At 41.8% G+C, this 22012-nt stretch overlaps 2 protein-coding genes across 3 annotated transcripts in view; both read left to right on the plus strand.

The window, feature by feature from the left end:
- The window catches only part of man1a2 (mannosidase, alpha, class 1A, member 2), a 52556-nt gene extending 49312 nt beyond the window's left edge, over nt 1-3244 (plus strand). Inside the window, exons 13-14 of the mRNA XM_030786237.1 lie at nt 2460-2575; nt 3112-3244. Of these exons, the coding sequence (XP_030642097.1) occupies nt 2460-2575; nt 3112-3244 (249 nt within the window). The remainder of the gene's footprint in view (nt 1-2459; nt 2576-3111) is intronic.
- A 2565-nt stretch (nt 3245-5809) lies between these two features.
- On the plus strand, nt 5810-15217 carry tent5c (terminal nucleotidyltransferase 5C). Of its 2 annotated transcripts, none has more exons than XM_030786753.1 (2): nt 5810-6212; nt 13988-15217. In XM_030786753.1, exons 1-2 carry the CDS (start codon nt 6157-6159, stop codon nt 15105-15107), a joined length of 1176 nt encoding a protein of 391 aa, XP_030642613.1. In that variant the 5' UTR covers nt 5810-6156; the 3' UTR covers nt 15108-15217. The 2 variants fall into 2 exon arrangements, with proteins under 2 accessions (XP_030642613.1, XP_030642612.1); XM_030786752.1 differs by lacking the exon at nt 5810-6212 and adding an exon at nt 12733-12814 and having other exon boundaries at nt 13910-15217.
- The last annotated feature ends 6795 nt before the right edge of the window (nt 15218-22012 follow it).

A 22012-nucleotide genomic window follows, 5' to 3' on the forward strand; every position in this document is an offset into this window, starting at 1 on the left:
CTCCTCCTCCTCCTCCCAATTATTTATTTATTTTCTTTCTTTTCGGCCTCACACACTTTCTTTGACTCTCAGCGTTGTGCTTGTTTTTGTCCCCTGTTGTTTTGGTTATTTTTCTCTTCTCTTCTCCTCTCTCTCTCGCCCTCTGGTTCTCCATCCATCTGTGTCTGTTCAGTGCTGTGGGAAGGAGTGTGGTGGAGCACTGATGGCCCTGGCCCAGAGACACATGTCTCTGCTCCTCATCTGATGACTCACATTGGCCTAGCTGTAAAACCGAGGAGCATGAGCCTGTCCCCTTCCCTGTGTGTACTGTTACTGAATATTCACAGTGAACAGTTAAGGAGGCCATGGCCTTAGTACTTCATGTTACTGGACAGTTGGACTGAATTAGCTTGTTTTGGTTAAATATTGCTGCTCTTTGAGAGACACTCCTGGAAGGCTTCCCAACACACCTGAATCTAAGACAGTCAAGACAGCGCAGGACTTGTGCAAATGTCTGTGTGGTAATAGGTTAGTGGAAGGCAAGTGATGTCTCTGTAGCTGTTGTATGTCTTTGTCATAGTAGGTTAGCGATAGGTGAGTGATGTCTCTCTAGCTCTTCATGTCTGTGTCACAATAGGTTAGTTGGAGATGAGTGATGTCTCTCTAGCTGTTCTAGCTGTTTTATGTCTGTGTCTTAATAGGTTAGTGGGAGGTGAGTGATGTCTGTCTAGCTGCTGTATGTCTATGTGATAATAGGTTAGTTGGAGGTGAATGATGTCTGTCTAGCTGCTGTATGTCTATGTGATAATAGGTTAGTTGGAGGTGAGTGATGTCTGTCTAGCTGCTGTATGTCTATGTGATAATAGGTTAGTTGGAGGTGAATGATGTCTGTCTAGCTGCTGTATGTCTATGTGATGATAGGTTAGTTGGAGGTGAGTGATGTCTGTCTAGCTGCTGTATGTCTATGTGATAATAGGTTAGCTGGAGGTGAGTGATGTCTGTCTAGCTGCTGTATGTCTATGTGATAATAGGTTAGTTGGAGGTGAGTGATGTCTGTCTAGCTGCTGTATGTCTATGTGATGATAGGTTAGTTGGAGGTGAGTGTTGTATGTCTATGTGATAATAGGTTAGTTGGAGGTGAGTGATGTCTGTCTAGCTGCTGTATGTCTATGTGATAATAGGTTAGTTGGAGGTGAGTGATGTCTGCCTAGCTGCTGTATGTCTATGTGATAATAGGTTAGCTGGAGGTGAGTGATGTCTGTCTAGCTGCTGTATGTCTATGTGATAATAGGTTAGTTGGAGGTGAGTGATGTCTGTCTAGCTGCTGCATGTCTATGTGGTAATAGGTTAGTTGGAGGTGAGTGATGTCTGTCTAGCTGATGCATGTCTATGTGATAATAGGTTAATTGGAGGTGAGTGATGTCTGTCTAGCTGCTGTATGTCTATGTGATAATAGGTTAGTTGGAGGTGAGTGATGTCTGTCTAGCTGCTGTATGTCTGTGTGATGATAGGTTAGTTGGAGGTGAGTGATGTCTGTCTAGCTGCTGTATGTCTGTGTGATGATAGGTTAGTTGGAGGTGAGTGTTGTCTGTCTAGCTGCTGTATGTCTGTGTGATGATAGGTTAGTTGGAGGTGAGTGATGTCTGTCTAGCTGCTGTATGTCTATGTGATGATAGGTTAGTTGGAGGTGAGCTGGACACAGCTGCTGTTGTGCACAGCCCTGTGAAATGAGTCCGTGAGGAAGCAGCTGTGTGTGGCAGATCTGCTCCAGGTAGAGGTGCTTTGTACGCTGGTTTTTATTGGCACAGATGGCCTGCATCACTCGCCTGTTTAGCTATGTACACGGAAGGTGGGCTCAGCGCGTCAATGGCGTTACGCTTCAGAGAGGAGGGGGGGAGGGCTTTTTATTATTTTTAACCTTTATTTTTAGATGTGTTTGGGAAAGTGTTTTTGAAGTTGCACCTTTTGAAGTTTACCAAAGTCATGGCCGCAGCTGCCTTTAAATATTGGTTTCACTAGATGTGTTTATGCATCACCATCGTGTTAGAGGTTTCAGAGTTTCAGAGTCAGAACTCGTATTCTGAGTGACTTGAGTGAGTGAGTTAATCCTGTGCGTCAGAAATCACAACTCTGAACACACTCTGGGCGAAAGTGCCTCTCTGGCCACTTCTCTTACCACTACACTCTTAAAATGCTTCAGATCACTCTTGCCAACTCGTGATTTTTTTTTTTTTTTTTTTATAACTTGTAGAAAATTGCTGTTATTTTTTTTGAAGACTGAAATGGTCTCTTTTTTTTTTGTAAATAATTGTAGCCTTTTTTTCTTTTTTTTCCCCCGAGCATATAATTTATGACTGTAAAATTAGACCAGAGTGTGTGTGTTTTTTTCCCCCCTCCTACATAGCGGTTTTTACAGTGACTTTCACCCACTCTGATAAGGCGCTCTCTGATCTCTCTCTCTCTCTCTCTCTCTCGTCTAGGCCATAGATAAACACTGCCGTGTGAGCGGGGGCTTCTCCGGAGTTAAAGACGTCTATTCGTCCAATCCCACCTACGACGACGTCCAGCAGAGCTTCTTCCTGGCAGAGACCCTCAAGTAAGACTTTCCTCTGCTGTCACCGCGAATCTGGAATGACAGGACCATTTTTTTACGCTCTCATTGATTCCTGTTCTGTGTTTTAATCAGCATGCAAACCTTGTGAAAACCAGTGGGGTTGTTGTTGTTGTTGTTGTTGTGGTTGTTGTTGTTGCTTTTGCTGTTGTACTTAAACAGCATGAAATATGGTGTCGAATTTTTTTTTTTTTTCTGTGATTAGATTGATTTGAAAGTGTTATTGGTAATTTCATTTGCCAGCCTAATGTAGCGTCAAATTTGACTTTGTCTACATCGTCGACATACACGGTGCAAAAACCAAACCAACAGTACGTTACTGCAGAGCAGGATGTGTTACCCTCTGTCGCCACCTGCTGACGGCAGATGAATTGCACCACAAGCACGTTCATTAAGCTGTTTATTCAAGTACGGTACAACATCCAGATGCTTTCAGTTCTTTGGCCTTGTCTGTATTTACTCTGTGTGTGTTTATAGTGAAAGAGTTGTCACTGAATGCTGTATCGTTCCCGTGCCTGTAGGTATCTGTATCTGCTGTTCTCCAGTGACGAGCTCTTGCCTCTGGAGAGCTGGGTGTTTAACACGGAGGCGCACCCTCTGCCCGTACTGCACCTGGGCAACATCACCCTGCCTGGCAGCGAGACTCAGCGGTAAAGAAGCACCAGCAAAGGGGGGGGGGGGGGGGGGGTTGTTCTCCCCCCTCACAGCCCCCTGTCTCTCTTGCTCTCTCCATCTCCCTCTATCGAAGAAGACTGCAGCTGCTGCCGAAAAGGGGGGGGGTGTCAATTATGAGAACATTGTCTCCCTGTGGACTGTAGGTTTTACTGCAGAGAGGACGGGACCAAAACATTACAAACTCTCTCTCTCTATTCACCTATCACTTACTCTCACTGGCTCTGGAGAGCCGCCCATTTGTAAGACAGACAGCTCGTGCAGCTCAGTGATTGGTTGTGTGGCTCTTCCTTGACAGGATACAGGTGGGGTCTAGATAAGGTGATATCCCACCTAGTTTTGTACGCATGGACATATCCCCCCTGTGGACGGACTCCCAGAGCAGAGAGGACACGAGATTTCTCCTCACGGGACAGGAAAGACTGCAAGGGTGCTACTCTAACAGGATGTGTATTTTCTTTGTCTAATGAAGGATTTCTACAGGCTTGTTCTTAAGGCTTTTAGTTGTTGTCTCGGAGCAAAGGTTCCTCTTTTGATCCGCTCATCACTGCGCCGGTGCCAGAGCGCGGATAAAAGGACCCACTAATTTAACGCGATTTGGTTCTGACTCCTCGGTATTCAGAAACTTTTACCTGGAACCTGAATCAACATCAGTTTTTTGAGAGAGAGAGCGACAGCAGTTCTGCGTAGTCTCCTCTGGAACCGTTCTCTGGCGGACAGAGAACGCAGGGCTGAGGGTTCTGTGCGTGTGTCCTGTCCTCTTTTTTTCTCCTCTTTGAATTTGTGCGTAGTCACTCTGGTACATCTTGGTATCTGTGACAGATTCTTCTCTGATCATTTTGTCATGGTTAGCAGGTGAAACAGCCAGCTGGTTATTTGCATATGTTGGCTGCTATCGAACAGATGCTGCTAGCGAAGCTGTCATCTTTCTTTTCTCATCACTTCATTCCACAACCCTTCATTCCATATTCCTCCTCCTCCTCCTCCTCAGAACAGACCATGCTTCATTTTTTTTTTTTTTCCATTTCTTCATCATGTTGTCTGTTTACCTGGTATTTATCATCTCTAGAGTATGTAAACATGGTGAGCGGTATCTTCCCAGTTCAGATTAAAGAGGGGTTTTTGTTTGTTTGTTTGGTTGGTTGGTTTTTTTTTTTGTATGTTTGTTTGTTTGTTTGACATTTACGCTGTCCTGTCTGTAGAGTTAGGAAACTAGGCTGTTTTTTGGGTTTTTTGGTTTTTTTGGGGGGTGGGTCACCTCATTGTATATCAGCACTTTTTGGGGTTTGATCATTCTGGGACAAAGAGTTTGAGCTATGACACACTTCTGTTGTTGCTTTCACACTTTGAAGTGTTCAGTTGGGTTTTACCATGATCTCAGACCGTGGACTTCCTTCATGTAAATGCATCTTATCAGTAAGTTTCTCCTCTGAGTGAAGGGCCAAAAGCCACTGGGCAGACATTGTTGGGTAACGTTTAATGTGAAATCAGAATCATTTGATTATTTATTCTTCTTATCCATCAAATGGAGATTTTCTTTTTTTCTTTTTTCTTTTTTTTTCATTTTCTCGTTTTATTTTTGAGTTCAGAAATGAGGTTAAAGACAGTGACCGTGGGCATGCACGGCAATGCAGTAGCTTTCACAGCAGAGACATAGCCACCTCCTCCTGCTCTCTGTTTAAAAGCCGGGGTCCCCACCAGTCCAGATAAGACATCTGAATCACTCTTAAAGAATACTACGCTGACTCAGATTCAGAGCTAGACTCACTGAAAAGATGAGTCTAGCCTGATAACAGTGGCAAGACAGGGTGTCTTCTCCTAGACTGATCTTATCTCTGATCCAAATCTATCTGAGTACAGGCCTTTGCTTTGACACCTCAGGCTGGAACCGCTCTGCAGTTCATATGGTAGATAGAGGAGCTTTTGTGTGTTTACTGAAGACCAGGATTCATAGAAACAAACAAAAAAAAAAAAAATACATTTGGTTGTCTTGTTTTTGAATTGCCTTATTAGGGTTTAGAGCACTAAGGCCATTGGCTAATGAAATCTGAACCCTGTCATGTGACTGCTTCACATTTATTGATGCACATCATGTAGCTACATACAGCAAGAAGTTGTCATGCAATGGAAATCATCTTCAAAAAGCACACCTCGATGCCTGTATTCTCCAAACAACCGTGTGTTTTGATGGTAGTGATGACAGTGAAAGAATGGTTTGGTTACCTAGTGAGAAGAAATGTTCCTGTCTTAATCAGTGTACCATTACTCACACTTTTCTTTTCTTTTCTTTTTTTTTAAGATGTAATTCTCTCTATGCCTTTTAATGATGTAACACCCCTGCTACACTCTAAGGAGCCCAAAAATGAAAGGGTGTCACTTTTCCTCGTTCTCATTCTCTCCTTTCCATCAGTCCACACACGGCACAGTGAAACAATCTGTCAACCTCAAACACTCCTCATTTCACTGTTACCTTTCAACAAGTCTGAGATTGATTCAGAGTGGAGTCGGCAGGAGGGATAAGCTTCTCTAAAAGAAAAAAAAATGGGTCTCCAACGGTGTAGGAAGGAGACGGTGGACATAAAGCATATGTTTAAAAAAAAAAAAAGAAAGAAAAAATGAAAGACAGAGCGTTGAAATTGACATTCACCAGATTGTTCACCTTCTCTCTCTCTTTCCTCGCCTCCCTCCGTTTCTCCTCGGCAGTCCTCGCCGTAAAACCATTCTCTTCTCAGTCACTCCCATCAGCTGTCTGCCAGTAGTGTGGACGTGTCAGGTCTGCTCCTCTAGGTGGTGATAAGTGCTACCTGCTGGTGGCATGTGAACATCGTCCGCTTCGTGCGAATTGCCGAGCGGAATGAGGCCTCTGTTGTCCTGGGGTGGATTTTGAAAAAGCTATGTCCTGTACTCGTATTTTTACTGAACAAAAACGAAAAAAAAGAAAAAAAGAACTGTAAATATATTACAAATGAGACAAATTCAATAAAGATGTTACGAAAGGTGAACAAAATACCACCTATAAAGTGTCCGTGATTTATTTTGGGAATCCTTTCATTTATTTTGGGTATCAGGATGATTTATGACTTTTCGGGGTATCACTAGAGACTGAGGACAGAGCGTGTTTGGACCGTGAATGTTTTTTTTCTGTTTGAGAAGTTTACATGTATTGAGTTTGCTTAGGTTCTCTGAGGTGGAGCTGTTATTACTTGCACACTATGTTATTGTCTCAGTGACAGCAGTAGTTCCGTCCATTGGCATAGGATGTACACAACCACAAATGATTCAGATAAAGAGTCAGACATAGTCAGACACTATCGTGTGTTCAGTATTGCGGTTCTTTTAACATGGTTATTTTTTCCTTTCTCTCTCTCTCTCTCTCTCTCTCTCTCTCTCTCTTCAAACCTCAGAGTGGATAATATGACATAAGCACCTGAAGGCTGTTTGTGGAAGAGCCAGTTTTAAGGCCTATATACAGCCCTGCATGTTCTCACTGCTCCAACATCTGGGTCATGGTGCGCTGATCTTGGCACTGTGGTCTAACCCGCATAGCAAGTGGCAGAGACATCGTCATATATTCTGCATTTAGGACACTGAGGTTTTGAGAGCTTGTGGGGGGTTTTCTCTAGTTTTTTTTTTCCCCACCTCCCTCGCTTTTTCTGTTCTTCCTCTTAAGAAGGTGATGCCAGCCTTTCGACTCCCCCTCATCTAGCCACACCAAAGGAGCTAGCAATGAAACGCCGGAAATCGGCGCAGAAAGATGAAAGCTGTGGGAAGCGCAGAGAGAGTAGTGGGTAGGATGACCTTTGACATCTCTCTGCCCCCCCCTCCCCCCGCACCTCGACCCCTGTGACCTCATTTGACCTTTGGATGTCATTCAGGCACCAGATAACCTTTTTGGAACACAGTGATGAGTCTGCACTCGTCAGTCACACAAAGAGCGTGGAGCTGAATGCTTTCAGCGTTCTGTCTGTTTCATCCCGTCTTTTATTAAACACAGCGAATCGTGAAAACAATGAGGTAGAAAGACAGTAAACCCACACACACTCGCTGCACTTGCATTTAAACACATATTAAATCTTGTGACATCTAGGAATATTATACTTATTTGTAGGTTTGATCTCGTAGTATCGTTTTCTATCCATTAAGTTTGCCTTGTGCCAGGATGAAAAAAAAAAAAACCCCACACACATGAAAATGAGTGTGCTTGGGTGTACCACTTAGGAACTCCACTACAGCAGATTAAATATTTGAGTCTAGATCTTTTTCTGTAAGTATGTATCCAGTTTCATTTTCAATGTTTACTGTGTGGCACCCAGATTATTTGCATATTTGTAGCCTTTTCTTAAATACGTATCTTGCTTGTGTGTGTTGAAGTCAAGAGAAGGAGATTTATCTCCCCGTTTCCCTTTACACGTCTTTAAAACCTTTGGGGTACGAACATTTCAACAAGTAGTTAAAAAAGACCACTAGTGGCCTTTTTTCTGTGTAAAGATTTTCCAAGGTCTAGGAATCAGTACAGCTCGTAGTGCCAATGCTTTTATCATCTTGATGAATGGAAAGAGAAGGGGAGATAAGATGCTTCTGAAACAGGATAAATGTGCACAGCAGGCTGTATCAACAAGGTCATGGTGAACCAGGTGGGTCAAGGAGCCAGCGCAAAACGACTGCTCAGCAGTCTCTCATGCACCCAGACACACACACACACACACACACACAAACACACCCGATTCTCCCACACATTTACACAAGACTTTTTATGCAACTCACTCATCTTCTCTCTCACCACTCAAACTCTACTTAAGTCCTGAGCTGTCAGTGAGATGTTCAATTTTGACTCAAATCCCATTTCATATTGAAAGGTTTTTGTTTTTTTTAAATGCACTTATCTGTGTGAGATCACACATTATCATCATAAAAAAGTTTTCTTATTTTTGAAATATTCTACTTGTCCTAATGTCCTGACCTACGGAATGATATTAAAATAGTTTTTTTTCGTATATACCTTCTACTGTCTGTTTTGAATTTGTAACATGTTTCTACAACTGCATCAAGAACATCAGGTTCACACATACTGGTCTTGGATGGACTTAAGTCAAGTGCATGTAGATCTTTATTGATACTTACACACATTGTGCACATTGTCTTTTTTTTATTTACTGTGTGACACCCAGGTTATTCACATATTTGTCTCTGGTTTTGTAAATATGAATCTTGCTCATGTGGTTTCAAGATGAGATGAGAACTGTGGAGTACGAAAAGATTAGGGAATTTCATGTACAAGTTATTTATTTGGAAACTGATGTGAAAGCGCGTTTTAATTTCTCCTTCCGTTCTCAGCATATGTTTTCATGATTGATGAAGCTATGAAATGATGACATAAATGAGTACAAGAGCTGTTCCCCTGTGTCTTGGCTTGTTTATAATAGAATGTTTATTTTATTACTCATTCTGATTGGAGGCATCATGTTTAGAGACTCAGGAATCCAACCAGTCAGAGGAGGACAATGAGCACACAGGAACCCTTACCGCAGAGGAAAAACTGACTTTCTCTCAGCCCATACCGGACAAGATAGGCCCTCGGAAAATCTGACAGAGGAATTGTCTGTCCTTACGCTCACCGCTCCAAGGAAATGCTGTCTTAAATTGATTGAGTTTGGATCATTTTTTAGTTTCTAGTTTCTCAAATTGGCACTCCACATGTCAGATGCAGCACAAAACTACCCTCCGTTCCAGCCACGACATTAAAGGGTCTCGTATTTTCATAGATGGTAATTGTGATTTTACTGTTGCCAAAGGGAAGGCGGTGTAAGTCGACGAAAGGAATGGGCCAGCGTCCTCTTTTCGTGCGCGCCCTATATTAAAGTCTCCCGGGAGAATGCGCGCGTGTGTTCTTCACAGGCTGGAACCCGTGTGCTCGGAACACGGAGGAGCCGTGGCCGTGGTGCTCCGTCACGTTTTTACAGATCAGAGAGGATGGACTCTGAGGCCTGACACAGTCAATCAATAGAGCCAAAGGGCTAGTGCTGATGTCAGAGGAAGGACAGGGTTATAAATATGTCACAGTGAGTCATCATGTAGATAGAGTGTGGGCTTGGAAAGAAAAAAAGAAAAAAAACATTTACGTGGACGTGAGCAAACGTAGTGGAGTGTTTAATGTGTTAATGGCCTGTGTGTGTGTGTGTGTGTCCGTGTGTGTGCGCAAATGTGTGTCTTTTCCAGTGTGTGTTTAATGTGTTAATGGTCGCTGTTTAACCATCCGTGGCAGGGACAGTGAGTCATTTCCACTTGGCGCAAGGCCCAATGGCAGCAGCTGGTATAGGTACACCTGAGGATTCATGACACTGTGCACCTTTTGAACAAACACCGACCTGAACCCCCCCAAACTTCATACATATTGTGGCCCGTCTTCCTGTCAGATATATTGTAGCACACTATGGATATGAATGATATTTATGTGTCATTTTAATAAGGACATGACGTGTTTGGTCTCAGATCAATAAAATTTTCCACAGTTTACATGTGAGAACACTTGTTAAGTTGCTGAAAACTTGCGTTTCATGAGGCCTCAAACACGCAAGCCGCTGCAACACCAGAATGATAAATTAGAGTGACCTTTATGAGACAGCATCTCTTGTTTCCCATACGAATAACTGAGACCTCTTCTCTTTATGTCAGAATCAGCCAAATATTTGAAAGACGAATAAAAGTGTTTTTGTTTTGGTCGGCTGCTCTTCGCAGTATTAAAAAAGAGAAAATGTTCACTAAAAATGGCACAGCCAACGGACAGCCGAGCAGGTTCTTTTTTTTTTCTTCCAATCCTATCTGTCAATCACACACTTTCTTTGAAAGAGGAAGGAGAGCGTCCCAACAGCTCAGCTCCTTTGCTCTGAGTTTCTGTACTTTTTGAGCTTCGTATCACCCTTTTTTTTTTTTCTTAATTCACCATAAAAAGTTTCCCCAATGGTGAAAACCAATATAATTATGAATATGAAAAAAAAAAATCCCCTTTAATCTGTTATCTGGATTTAATCCATAATAGCTTTGGCGATTTTCATGAGCATACAGAAGTTTTCATGATTCGCTGGTTGCGTTTACCTCTGACAGAGGTTCCTGTGTGGTGAGTCACTTAGCGATTTCTTTTCCAGCCCCTCTCATGTTATGAATCAGCAGGGGTTGTAACGACATCCTCAGTGTTTGCCTATGTAACAGATTCTAATTTGGAAAAAGAACCTGTACTGTGTGAAACAGATGTTCTTATTGGTTTGTTCCTGGATATTATGATAACACATACTACCGTGTCAATAAATCTGTTTTCTTCTTGTTCCTCTTCCCCACCCCCTCCTCCCTCTCTCTCTCTCTCTCTCTCTCACTCTCTCTCTCGCCCTCTCTCGCTCTTTGTATCCAATTCTTTTTTCATCATATTTGGATCTAAGGCACATGTATTAGTGTGTTGATGTATATTCTTCAGTCAGAGGTGAAATAACTGATTAGAATTTGCTTGTTCAGTGTTCTCTGGAAGAAGTGGGGAAGGAAAGATGACTGTAGTGCATTTCTGAAGTTTCCTCTCTCTGACAAATTTTCTCTACATCATCTCTGAACCTCTGAATTTCTCACTGACATTGACTGTAGATTACTCCTGAACATGATTCATTCTTAAAGTAAGAAAGTAATTTCCAGATACACGTTTCCATTATAGTGATGATGTTAGAGGACTGCCCCACGTGTGGTTTGGAGGACAGTCTTGAAGACAGGAGGTGAAATAAGTTCAAGGTCACCGCACCACAAGTTTGTTAGGTCATTGATTTCACAAACTGTAATGCATTCAATACCAATTCACGCAGTCACACATATATGAGTTTCAATTCTCATCAGTGCATGGACATACAAATAAAATTCATACTATGATGATATGAAATGATTTACTATAGATGTTACTCGAGTTATATAAACCGGTTTCATTTGACTAACGAGGGGTTGTGTTAAATGGGATGAACAAGTTAAGAAACCATGTTTAATAGGTCACGTCTGTGCTGAAAAAGTTGTGGCAGACTATTTTTAGAGACCCTTGTGTTTAGTTTTCCTTTCTCCTGTTACAGGCCAGAACATTTGTTTGTTTCACATCTCGTTATCAGACATTACTGTGGTGTTGTGAGTCTTTCTCACTCCCTGCTGGTATTCGTTTAAATCAAATTTGACAGTTACGTCTTTTCTGGCTTTCTTGGAATCAGACAGAGACAGACAGAAAAGAGATAGAGGTGGGAAAATCCCCTCTTTCACACCGAATCATACACTGACGCAGGCCATGGGTCACTCTAAACTGCAACGGTTCCACTTGTGTTTCCTGCCCCAAAAGGGTAACCCCCAGAGCCTCCCACACACACACACACACACACACGCACACACACATCCTCACGGGCGACATCTCACCTCCGCTGTACCTCACCTTCTCTCCTCTTTCAGTTTCCTTTGTAATTTTAATCTTTTCCCTCTCAACAATTATTTATGTCCTGCATTGTATATTAGTTAATGAAAGGTGTTAAAAGAGTTAGTTGCACGTAAATAAAGACCCTATTTCTCTATTACTAACGTTCTTGTAGTTGAATCTATAAAGGAAGTACCCCTATCCCAACACACGTGCGCGAACCTATTCCGATGAATATGCACGATGGAAACCTCTCGTTTTGTGAGCTAGTCTTCCCGAGACAACATAAATCCAACCTTAGAAATTTTACGTTTAAAATTATGTCCGTAGTCCAAATATAGATGTTTTAAAAGGAGTCTTGTCCACTTTGCATGTTTACGCTTTTAAAAATAAATCATTGTCCGGAGCAGATTTCCACAGCAACGAGTTTTGTGACCTTTCAAAATGTCAATAGTAATAACTGTATCTTGATCATATAACCTATTTGGAAAGGAATTGGAAGCTAAGGGGAGAATTTGACTATTTGACAATAAAACTGGATAAAATTGCCATGGTAAGTGACACCGTCAGAGTACCTCAAAAATGACCAACGTGGAAAAGAGAAAGAGAGAGAGAGAGGATAAGCGAAAATATTGTAGAGCGAAAGCCTCTAGCTCTGAAACTGACGGACGCTTCTGGTTTCTTGGCAACACCCAAACACAGTCTGCCAATCAGAGGTTTCACTGAGCGCATTGATACCAGCAAATAGAACGCTCTATGTTGTTTTTAAAGTACAAACTTGTCCATGTTGAAAGGGTTGACATCGAACTCCAGGTAAATATTTTTTGAGCATTTAATAAATACTTGAATTACAGGTTCTCTTCTATAAACAGGTTTTACTCTTACACGACAAGTTGAAGACACTGCTTATTAAATGTAGTGCGGTTTTGAGCAAGCCAGTGGATCCTTCTATTTCCACCCAGATGCTCTTCGGCATATAAGTACACGTTCCACCCCCCTTCGATTTCAGCAGCGGTGAAAATTTGCCAGAGCGTTTGAGAGAGTACACACATGGATGGCAGTGTTGATGAAAAATCTTGGTTAACGTCTACATCGCTATCATTTGAGCTCTGCGAGTGGATTCAGTCTGAGCAGTAGGTTACAGTTTTGCACTTAACAATTACTTTGCCAGATCAGCACTGAAGATCGATGCTGTTCGGATAATTTTAGAGATCTAAACAAATAGCTGAGTGAGTGACAAGCTATTCGACAAAGTGGCTGACTCGAATTGAAAAATGTTTTTCTTGTTAATTTTCGTTGTTTCTGTTGTTCGTTTTAAAGCTTGTGACTTCCCGAGCCACATGAACTTCTATTGCTGTGACTGAACGCCAGCTTGCTTTTTTGAAACGTATCACGTGTTATATTTTAAAAAACGAGAATTAACGTGTTGCATTGATAGAATCACACGAGTGTTGCTTGATGTTGTTTTACATTATCTGTATCCCGCTTTTGATTACAAACCAGATGGACTTTAGCAGTTAGTTTGGTGGAAAGACTGTCGCGTATTTGAACGGGTTATAATCCCTCACAGATTTTCACTGCATAGATAAACTAACCTAAAATGTTTGTCAGACTGTGTCATTTTGTCTTGATGTTTTATGTCTCACACTTTGTTCTATTATTGTTGTTTTATGTTGTTGGGTTTTTTTTTCCCCAAATTTAATTTTATGCGAGAATGGTCATCCGTGTTTCATACACTGCGGTTTGCCTTCGTGGGAGCAGTTCTGAGTGGAGCGCCTCTGCATATGAATGGTTTAAGCTCTGTTCAGTTCACAGTTGACGTGAAAGCATGTTAGTCGTTCTGGAAACTGTGAGAGTCAGAGAGCACTATTTTGTTTTTTTGAATGACGGGTGGTTAGGCTTATCTGAGGTTCATTTTGGCATGACTTCGCTGTCTATTTGCCACAGGTTATTGTTTGTGTTGTGGGGAGTGCCCAGCCGTTGCTATGCTTTGATAAATCTTTGCTCAAAACAAGCAATTATTGCAATTTTGCTTTAATTACATACATTTAATTTGTGACGAAATTCTGTGTCACGCAATTTAACATTTGTTTTTTCTTTTTTTCCCCCTCAAATAATCTCGCCAGTTAGTTCACTTTTGTTATATAAGAAACTGATTATACCTGCCTTTTAATTTTGAACCAGCAGAGTTTTTTTTTTATTATTATCATTGTTTTTTCATTGTCCAGTTGCAGTTCTTTTGGAGAAACTTCAAAGATGGCAAACATGGCTGAAGCCACGTCCAGCGGTGAGGATGAATCACAAAGCGTGCTCACGTGGGACCAGGTGAGCCGCCTCAACGAGGTTCTGACCGAGGCCGTGCCTGTCCATGGACGAGGCAACTTCCCTACCTTGGAGGTGCGACTGAAAGACATCGTCCAGATGGTGCGGGTCCGTCTGGAGCAAAGGGGAATAACGGTGAAAGATGTTCGTCTCAACGGGTCTACGGCCAGTCACGTGCTGGTGCAGGACATTGGCTGGAGCTACAAAGATCTGGATGTCATATTCAGGGTCGACCTCCCGCGAGAAGAAGAGTTCCAGCTCATCAAAGACGTGGTGTTGGGCACATTGCTCGACTTCCTTCCTGAAGGGGTGAACAAGGAGAAAATCACTCCCATGACCCTGAAGGAGGCCTATGTGCAGAAGCTGGTCAAAGTGTACACCGAACAGGACCGCTGGTCCCTCATATCTTTGTCCAACAATAACGGGCGCAATGTGGAGCTCAAGTTTGTTGACTCAATCCGCAGGCAGTTTGAGTTCAGTGTGGACTCGTTCCAGATCGTTCTAGATTCTGTGCTCTCGTACTACGATTTCTCAGAAGACCCCATGACCCAGGATTTCCACCCCACCGTGGTTGGGGAGAGCATGTACGGAAACTTTGCCGTCGCTCTGGACCACCTCAGGAATAAGCTGATCGCCACCAAAAGACCAGAGGAGATCCGCGGTGGTGGTCTACTGAAATATTGCAATCTCTTGGTGAGAGACTTCAAGCCAACGGATGAGGAGGAGTTTAAGGCCCTGGAAAGGTATATGTGCTCCCGCTTCTTCATTGACTTTCCCGACATCGGCGACCAGCAGCGGAAGCTGGAGGCCTATCTGCAAAGTCACTTTGTGGGCGAGGAGAAGAGCAAGTACGACTACCTCATGATCCTGCGGCGGGTTGTGAATGAGAGTACGGTGTGCCTCATGGGCCACGAGAGGCGACAGACGCTCAACCTGATCTCGCTGACAGCGTTTCGAGTGCTGGCAGAGCAGAATGCCATACCAGATGCTTCCAGTGTTACTTGTTACTATCAGCCGGCACCTTATGTCAGAGACTTGAACTTCAGCAACTACTACGTGGCCTCGTGTAACCAGTCCATTCCAACATGGCTGCCATGCAACTAAGAGACACATGAGATGCTTCTAAAAACGGAGAAAAAAAAAAGAAAAAAGAGAAAGAAAATATATAAAAAAAGGCCAAAAAAGTAGGCTGTAACCTGGTGTTTCCCTCTATAGGTATAAAGGATATATTTAAAAGGACACGTGTTCACTTTTGTTCTTTTTGGACTCCCCTTCTCCTTTCTTAGTCTTTCATCTATGGAGGTGTCGAGACGTTTGGATCCAGAGTAATGATATATATTTTTAGTGCTTGGATTACACATTTTTTGCCTTTTTCTCAGAAAAAAAAAAAAAAAGTCTCTTAGTTTTGTTTCCTTCCTTTATCTGTCCCTGGTTTACATGTTGGAAATACTCAGACTCAAGGGGATATTTCCAAGGTGCCTTAATAAGGATTTTGAATATACTTCCTCCTTAAAAGATAGAAGAAAGGATGTTCTGAGGGACAAATTTGATATTACTCCTGTTCATATAGGTAAAAAGATCAAAAGTTATAAATAAGAAAAAAAGAAAAGAAGGAAAAAAAAAAAAGACAAAGTTTGAAATGGTTTAATGGGGGGGAAAAGTAAAAAAAAAAAAAAAAATGAGTTTAGGGGGGAAATATTAGCACAAGTATAAGCAGTTTAATTACTCTATGGGGGGGGGGGGGGGGGGTATTTTTTTTGTGTGTTTGTTTTTCTCTTTTGTGTTTGTGTGTGCACTCATTCTTATGAGTTAGCCTCTCAATTTTGTTTTAAAACTAGAGGTCGTATTTCTCCCACCTTGAAACTCTCCCAGAGCATTGTGGGGGAAAAAATCTAGAAAGAGTGACTATACTTTCTTATGTCATCAGAGGCGGTGGGTTCCAGCTGACAGAGCACACTTGGTGTGTGAACTTGGGAGCAGAAGTTGTAGTTGTTTTAAGTATTGGAGAGGTACCCTGACACATTTGTATTAATTTCTGTTTGGTATGCTGAAGTACCGCATGACGGTTTGCCTATTTGACCAGCATTCCAGGGCTGCTGATCAAGTATATAATTTTTTTTTCTTTTCCTTTTTTTTTAATCAAACACATGTAAGTAAACAGATATTATGTATTTGGAGTGAGTGCTGTTACATCCGGATGTGGCCTGTTTAAAGAGGACTGGTCTAGTGTTCTGTTGCTCTGTGCTTGTAAGTGTGTATGAAAGTGAGTGAGTGAATGAGAGAGACAGACAGAGAGGGAGAGAGAATGTGTTACAGTGAAAGAGACTGTCCTTTCCCTTAAAAGGACCAAACCTGGGTTGCCTCCTGTTGCAGGCTTGTAATGAGACCCCGGTCTCACGCATGCTAACCAGTTTGAGGCGCAGGGCTCTAAAATTATCCTGAGATCAAGTGGGGTGGGATGTGACTGTCGAACAGAGCATGACAGGGCTGTCAGAGCGATGGCCATCGTATGTGTGTGACTGACTCACTGCCTTCATGTGCAGGATTCATAGGCGTGTCAGGAACCCTTTTCTGGCTGTTGGGGGATGGCGGGGGGGGAGGGGGGGTGTTAGGCCTAATAGAAATAGCAAGGGCAGACACCAGTGCATTTGCAGAAATTCGAAAGGGTCCCTAAATGGCTTGCACTCCAATAATAGCTTTACCACACTATCTGCTCACTGCCGCAGGGATATCCCAGCTTTCGGTCCACGTTTGGCAATGATGTTTCAATATCGCCGACTTCATTCTTGTCAGTTGTCTTGCGTCTTGCCAAGACCCTGTCTTGTTTAAAATAATGAGTAGATGATATACCATTTGACGTTTTAACTCAGATGGTTGTCTAGATTGTTTCTGCACTTTGAAGTCACGTTTTTTTTTTTCCTCCTATATTGGGTCATTCAGAAATCTACAGGAGTTTGCTCTTACACTCCTTATGCAATAGCCAACATTTGACCCTTTTCCCTTGTTGGGTCTCTTCCCTTACTCAGCTTGTTCTCCTCAGCCGCTACCAGTTCAGCTTGTTCAAGGGCGCACACACACACACACACACACACAAACACGCACACACACATGCACTAAATCACCTCACTAACCACATTCCCTCTTATCTTACTCACACACTGACATGGGCGGAAAGCAGAAGAGGGGGGTCACGCCCCTGGGTCAGGGTGTATTGAGCTCAAATTTTGTGGATCGTGTTTTAACTTTTTATTTTCCCCTTTTCAGAGTTGCTGTGGACCAGTGTCTGAACCAGCGATAAATGCACTTCAGTGCCTTACATTTATGACAGATATCGCTCATAGTTAAGATAGGGAGAGGTGTAGTGTGGGAGGTATAGCTTCGTTAATATTAGGACAAAAAGTTTGGCTCTTTTTTTTCTTTCTTTCTTTCTTTTTTAATGTATCACTCCCTGAAAAAAAATCAGCAATTAGAGAACACTTGTTTCATTTATTTTATTTATTGCTTTATTTAATAAATTGACACAATATAGATCTAGACGTTCTGGCATCATGTTAACAATGTGCAGTCATTGGCTGTTGACCTTTTATGATCCATTTGTCGCACTTGCCTAGTTGTATAACGTTTGCCATTCCTGTAATTGTGCTGTGTGATATCAATTACCTTAAATTACCCTCCCTCATGTGCCCCACCTCTGCTGAACTAAAAGCAAAATCCTGAACGCACTGACCACCTGTTTGTTGTCCCTTAGTCCAAATGACTTAAAATCTTAAATTCGCTGAGGAACTTGAGAAGTCTTAACTTGCTCCAGAAATCCAGATGACGGCGTGAGAGGATGAGAGCTGTATCGTGAAATGCGGGCGTGGTTTTGACGAAGGTTCGTTCTCGGGGAGATGTGGCAAAAGGCTTTGTAGATCTTAACAGGTGTGTATGAGCAGACCCAGGTTCAGTTTATTCGGCCTGTGTTACATTTTGGATTTTTTTTTTTTTTTTTTTTTTACTCTTCTTCCTAAATGATCACCAGTGTGATCCCCACACCAAAAGATGTCTGTGGCCTCTTACCAGAAACAGGACAGAGTACTTTTTTTTTTTTTTTTTTTTTTCAGCTTTTCAAAACCTGTTTGGCTAATATTGCATTGATTTGATAAAAAAACGACTCAAGTCTTAAAATTTAAAAAAAAAAAAAGGGTCACGTCGGCTTGTTCTAATCACATTTACTGGTCTGAGCTGAAAGCTTCTATCAAACCCATATGCAAGTCTTTAGGGGCTGAAGTCTGCTGATAAGTGATTTGTCAATGCTGGGCTACGGTAGCTCACCTCGTGTCTCGTCCCCCCCCCTAGAACATGCTTAAAACTCTCTCCCAATGCAAAACACATGCCTTTGTTTGCATTTTCAAGTATGACTATCTTATCTTGTCCAGATATACTTCACACAGACAGAACGAGGCTCGTTTGACATGTCCCATATAAGGTCAGTGTGCAGGCTGCTTCTCTGAAAGGGGAGCAAGGTGGGGGCCTGAAAGGGGGTGTGTGTGTGTGGGGGGGGTTACATTATTGTTTTTGCATAAGGATGGTACCCCCCCGTTGCAGTTCCCTATGAAGTTAGCAAGCATGACTCGCTCTCTTCCCCGATGGTCAACAGCATTTGAGCTTTGCCTTGTATGTCACATTGCTTGTTTGCATTAACAGATTATGTTTTTGTTTTTCCTGTGGCCGGGGGAGGGGGGAGGGCAGGGTTTCGTTGGAAGCGAACGCTCTCGTCTACGGACAGGAAGTCTTACCTGTGATGGGAGGTGTTTTTTTTGTTGTTGTTGTTTTTGTTGTTTTTTGATGCTCTATTGCTTTGTTGCATTAAGAGTTTAGGACTGTGCAGCGGATTGTCTTTACTTTTGTTGTGTGAATTTTTTTTTTTTTTCTCTGTAAAGATGCCAGTGAATGTGAGATTCAGAAGCTGAAGGAGATGAAAAAAAAAAAAAAAAAATTGGTCTCACTATTTATAGATATATATATTTTTTTGAAATGATGCAAAATAAGACCATCTGTGTCCGATTGGTGATTTAAGAAAACTATGATAGTGTTGTTCATTATACCATTTTGTTTTTCCTGCACTTTTACCTCACTTTAATTTTCCTTTGGACAGAATTGTACATCAGGAAAATGTGTATAAGGAAGGGGAAAAAATAATAAAGTACTGAACCCCATTTTTCCTTTCTGTGCTGGGATTTTCTTTTTTTGCGGAGTTATGATACCTCTTGCATAATATAGTGATGTTTATTTTTCCAAATGAAAATTCTAAAAGTTTTGATGTATTGTGGGGGGTTTTTTTTGTTGTTTTTTTCAGATCAACATGATATATTTATAACATTCTAACACTGAGACTGCCCAGAAAGAGATTGGTGTTCAATTTTAGCTAAAATTGGTGACGTGGGCAGTTGAATTCCATGGTTAGATTGCCAGGTCCCTTTAATGGCTATTAATGATGACTTGGAGGTTGTTTTCTTTAGCGTGCTGCATTAGTGCTCTTCAGAGGTCCATGTTCCATAGTCACTCAGTCATCAGCGTCTTGCCCCGCTGCCCCACTCATGCAGTGGAGTACAGAGGAATGAGTCAGCACTCTGACTGATAGGACCTTTAACAGAAATCACAGGCTCTACAGACATATCAGACCTACAAAAACGAAACACCTAGTTCTGCAATCTGTACATACGTTTTACCTTTTTTTTTTTTTCTTTTTTTTTCCCTGTTCCTGGGTTTAATTTAAAAAAAAAAAAAAAAACAGCTTTTGAACTGTGTTTTCTATCTGAATTGATCTTTTATCTGATTCTCTCTTCAGACTGTCTATCTGAATTGAACTGTAGTTGTGGGAGTAGCGTTTTGACTCTGTATAAGGTCTGTCATGCTGAAGAAGGATGGTAGCATGTCAGTGTCACCGCTCTCGTTTAAGCTGATACAAGAAGAGTTACCATCTGCTTCCCCCATCCCGTTCATGACTCCGCTGTGGTTGACTGGGCCAGTTTCGGATGAGCACAGCAAAAATAACCACATGGATACTGGCCTAGGCAGATGGGGCAAGTCCGTGTTCTAAGTACTGACTGCTTTTCTTTCTTTCTTTCTTTCTTTCTTTCTTTCTTTCTTTCTTTCTTTCTTTCTCCCTCCTTCCCCAAGACAGTGAGGGAAGCTAAGAACTCAGTTACACATCTAAGAGAACTGAACTGAACTTGACCAGCACAAAAAGTAACTTTTAATTGCTAATAAAATAAAAAAAATATATATCATCTTCTCGAGTTTCAATTCGTTTATTTAAAAAACCACACATGCCTGATACTTCACACATTAAAAAAAAAAAAAAAACCCTTCATGTGAAGGGTTCAGGGTTTGAAAGTTCCTTTTATTCATATTCATATTCAAAAAACTGTAATGAGTGGAGGACGCTTCTGGTAAGTGAGAAAAGCGTTTTTTACATCTGACAAGCATAATTGGTGTTTGAGGCACTTGTAGTGTGAAAAAAAACAACAACAAAAAAAAGTACATTCCAGTATTTTCTGTAGGGAGCGTGTTGTGACTTTGTGTGTCTGATATGTAGAACAGTGTGGTTTTAAGAGCCAGAACATATTTTCCTCTTTATACCACTGCAGTGAATTCTGGCCAAGGTAATGTTGTAAACTAGCATTAGATCTGCAGTTTTGTGTGTGTGTGTGTGTGTGTGTCAGAGTGTGTGTGCGTGCGTGTGACTAAACTCTCTTGGTGCCATCACTCATTCAGTAAGATCACTGCTCATTTCCATTGCGTTCCCTTCCCTATAAAACCTGGTAATTTACTGCCATCTCTGAAGTTACCTTATCTGACGGGAAGTGGATTTTATGTGCGCTCTGACTAAAGTTTGCCTTCACTTAGTCTGGTACAGAATCTCTTAACCACTTTTCTATACCTCTCTGCTGAGTCTCTGTTTAGCCTCTGTCTCATCTTTCTTAGTCTCTTAGTAAGATCAGGAAATACTTTACAGTCAGAATCTGAATGCCTTGGCCCAAAGGGCAGAGTGGACTGAAAATACAACCCATGCTGAACAGAAACTTTTTAATGCTCTTTTATACTGTTAGTTTAAAGAAAAAGAATTAATGCATTCCTTTCAAGCTTCCAATAGATTTAAATTCTAGTTCTTAATGGCGTGGTTTAATTGCTCTACCACTGGAATGTTCTTGAACTTTCCCTCGCTGCTGCCATAAATGTCCTGTTTCCCACGTACATTAATGAATTGCAGAGTGGTGTGTGTGTGTGTGTGTGTGTGCGCGCGTGCGGGTGTGTGTGTGTGTGTATAATGACAGTGGGCACAGACAATCTGCAGCCTGTATCATTCACATTCGCAGTCCACACCAGGTCATTGTGCCAATGGAAAGACAACAATCAGGCAAAATGGCCACCAATAGCCAGCCAACAATGCCTGATTTCTGGAATACTGCTGATAGAAATATGCAGGGCGAGACAAAGAAAACACAACACACAGCAGAATGTTCACAGAGATCCAGGTGGGAGGAGGGAGGGAGACCATACCCAGACTATCCTATCTCTCCATCTGTGATCCTATACTTTCATTCATATCCTACACATTAAAGAGGTTTGTTGCTAATGTGTCGTGGAAAATAGTAGCCTTCAGGTTCTTGATGACTTCTTGATTAAGGTCCACCTGCATAAGAAGCGAACGTTGAAATTTTATAATGTATTTCAGTTTTTAATTTTTTTACGACGTTTGATATACATTATAGTATTCGAAAACTGGCTCTGACGTATCTGTTTCTTTCTCTTAGAGCGGTTTGACAGAATAGGAAGAATACGTTTCTCTGTTGATGATTTTACAACAAAGGCAAGTTTGTTTGTTTCGGGGGGTTTTTTGACCACTTTTTAGATGAAGGTGTGGCAAGTTGGGTGTAACGTCCTAGTTGTGGTCAAACGGTAAGTGTGTAAACAGTGAAGTTTTAGTTGACCAGTGCTTGTATTACATGTTTATGTGATTTGTC

Source organism: Chanos chanos, chromosome 10 (assembly GCF_902362185.1).
Source record: "Chanos chanos chromosome 10, fChaCha1.1, whole genome shotgun sequence".
NCBI lineage: Eukaryota > Metazoa > Chordata > Actinopteri > Gonorynchiformes > Chanidae > Chanos > Chanos chanos.